At 40.5% G+C, this 2922-nt stretch overlaps 1 protein-coding gene across 1 annotated transcript in view; it reads left to right on the top strand.

The window, feature by feature from the left end:
• Positions 1–12: 12 nt before the first annotated feature.
• The window catches only part of DGKE (diacylglycerol kinase, epsilon 64kDa), a gene marked incomplete at its 5' end in the record, with an annotated part of 9331 nt that continues 6421 nt past the window's right edge, over positions 13–2922 (top strand). The window contains 3 exons of the mRNA XM_009700736.1: positions 13–450; positions 2147–2306; positions 2816–2919. Coding sequence (XP_009699038.1) covers positions 13–450; positions 2147–2306; positions 2816–2919 — 702 coding nt within the window. The remainder of the gene's footprint in view (positions 451–2146; positions 2307–2815; positions 2920–2922) is intronic.

The following is a 2922-nucleotide window of genomic DNA, read 5'->3' on the forward strand; positions in this document are numbered from 1 at the left end:
GGCGGAGGGCAGGGGCGACCCTCCCTCCTCGGTGGTGGCAGACCGGAGTTTGGTGTTTTGGACTCTGTGCTCCGTGGCCCTGCCGGTGCTGATCACCTTGTGGTGCAGCTTCCAGCGGTCCCGGCGGCAGGTGTTAATACGGGAGATCTTTCGCAAGAGCAAGCATGACTGGCACTACACAGACCTCTTTGGCCAGCCCTCCTACTGCTGCGTGTGTGCTCAGCACATCCTTCGGGGAGCTTTCTGCAACTGCTGCGGGCTGCGTGTCAGCGAAGGATGCCTCAAGAAGGCTGACCAGCTTTTTCTCTGCAAGGAAATTATGATGAGGAGCAACGGTGGAACGCACAGCTCTATGGCACACCACTGGATCAGAGGCAACGTGCCACTCTGCAGCTGCTGTATGATATGCAAACAACAGTGCGGCACACAGCCCAAGCTCTGCGACTACAGGTACTGCAAGGGAATTTTGACTTTTTATCAGAAAGTATGATGCCATATCAGTATTGTATTTTCCACAGGGTTATTGGAACGCGTTACCCTGAAGAAGATCCTGGCGTAGTCAAATATGAAACTCTACTAAAAAAAACAGCTTCAAAAAAACCAAAATTAAAATGGGTGCTTGTGGGTAATTTGAGTTACAGATTAAGAGTATGGCATTGCATCTCATGTCTGCTTGTTCTCTTAATTGCATTACTCTAGCATGATGTGCTGGCTGCTGTATAATTACATATAAAAGGCTCTCTATGTCCAAGTGAGTTTCTATTTTAGGGGGTGACATTAAGAAGGTTCTAACGCACTTGTCACTTGTACAGTGGATAGCCTGAGCAATTTGGGTGGCACAGCTCACAATTCAGAGCACTGCTGTGTATGCATCTCAGCAAAACTGACATCTGCTTGGTGTAGATGTAGAACAAACAACCCTCTTATAGGTGTTTTAAGTTCATATTTAAGGATACTAAAAAAAGCTAATGGGAAGTTTTAAAAGCTACTGTAATATAATCTATTGTTAAGGTTTGTGGTAAGAGCGTTAAAAAATTTCAAGGAACTGTTGAATGGGCTTGCAGCGTCATCAGTTCGGCTGCTTACAAAGTTGTCAGCATGACAATAGTGGCATGTTATGCCAAAATACAGTGGTAGTGGTCCAGGTCCTGAGTACAGTGTGTTACTTCAGCCTTCTCAAAGGATGTCATCTTTCCAGCATATATTCTGCCAGCTTTCACTTTGCTTCTGTGTGATACTGTCAAATTGCTTGGTAAGTAAGCAGAATCACAGTGTAAATGAGCATAGATAGTATCAGAAACAAAACCTTGAGAGAGTGTGCGTAGGAGAGGAGGGAAGGAGAAGATTTTGGAGGCAATAGGGGGGGAGGAAGGAAGAGAAGGAACAGCAGAAAGTCGCGATACAGGGAAAGTATCATTGCTACTCTAGTTGTGTGCTGGATTAGTCAGAAGGACTCCAAAAATAGCTTTCGCAGCTGCTTAAACCAAGGCTTTGGATATAGCAAATGAGGATTAACATTCTGCAGAGGCTGGCAGTGGATATCGTGGTATTTCCTCTTGTTCTGGTCTGTTTTCCAGGACAGCTTTTAGAATAGGTCAAAAAGCTGAGCAGTTTTGCATAACAGAATCCCATCAGCCTTGTACAGTACTTTTCAGACTTAAAGGGGTATTACCAATCTTGAGAAATTTATTAATTAATGTTACTAGTTACGCTTTATTAAATTGAACTCTAGTGCTTTGTCTGTGCTCTTTAAGGATGGATAGGAGTTCAGTTTCTCATACAAGCTTTCAGTGTAACTGTTAATATTGTAGACAATGCAAGAGAGTATTTATAGGACCTGTTTGTGGAATTAAAAAGCATAGAATTAATGTAAAACTGTTGGGTTTTTTTTTCTCACAGAGTTCAAATGCTTTTCCAGACTTGCAAGCACATGATCAAGTTATGTGATTTTCTGTAGCTGATACATAGTCATATAAACTTCCAGGGAATGTATGTTTTTCTCTGTAATGTGCTTAAAATTTTACTTATAATGGTGCATCTAAACATAGGTACTTTTCAGAAAGTTAGTCTATCAAAAATAAATGAGCAAAATCGATGTGCCTGTTGTTTGAGGATTTTCTTCATGTTTTCTGGTCTTTTTTATCAGATGTGTGTGGTGTCAGTACACAGTACATGATGAATGCATGATGGATTGCTTAAAGACTGATGAGTGCACATTTGGAGAATTCAGAGACTTAATTATTCCACCATACTATTTGTCTACAATCAACCAGATGCGTAAAGACAAAAGAACTAATTATGAAAAGGTAATTGTCTACTGCTTCTTGATTTTATAATGTATTAAAAAAAACCCAAACAAACAACAACAGAAAACCAAAACCCACACATTAAAACTTGAACTCAGTACATTGTCAGGTTAATAGCTATTGGGTAAATGTTTCAATATATATGAAGTACTTGCTGTGTTAATTCGGAGATGTTTGTTGTTTTAGTAAGGTAGTTGATGGCATGAGCAGACATTTGCATTTTGTTATTCCAAAACAACGCTGAGATTTCGATACCTTACTTCCTTGAATGTTTTATGATTTTTCTGCTACTGTGTTCATAACATTGTAGTATTTGTTGTCCTAGGCACTGTAGAACAGAAATCTTCAACTTTGGTGTGTCAGAAGTTTTTGTTTCTGTTTTGACTACTTCAGACTGGTTGGTAACTTCCTCATTTCAGCACTTACAGGGGACAGGTTTTGGAGCAAGGCTTTAAACATTTTCAAACGTGCAGTATTTGTGTGGCTGACTGACTTTCGCCTTTTTGCAGGTAGTACCTTACTGCAGAAAACACTGGATGCCAGTAATCATACTAGCTAATACTCGTAGTGGAAACAACATGGGTGAAACTTTGCTAGGAGAACTTAAAACTCTGCT

The sequence above is a fragment of the Cariama cristata genome, unplaced genomic scaffold (genome assembly GCF_000690535.1).
Source record: "Cariama cristata isolate BGI_N322 unplaced genomic scaffold, ASM69053v1 scaffold10695, whole genome shotgun sequence".
Lineage (NCBI taxonomy): Eukaryota > Metazoa > Chordata > Aves > Cariamiformes > Cariamidae > Cariama > Cariama cristata.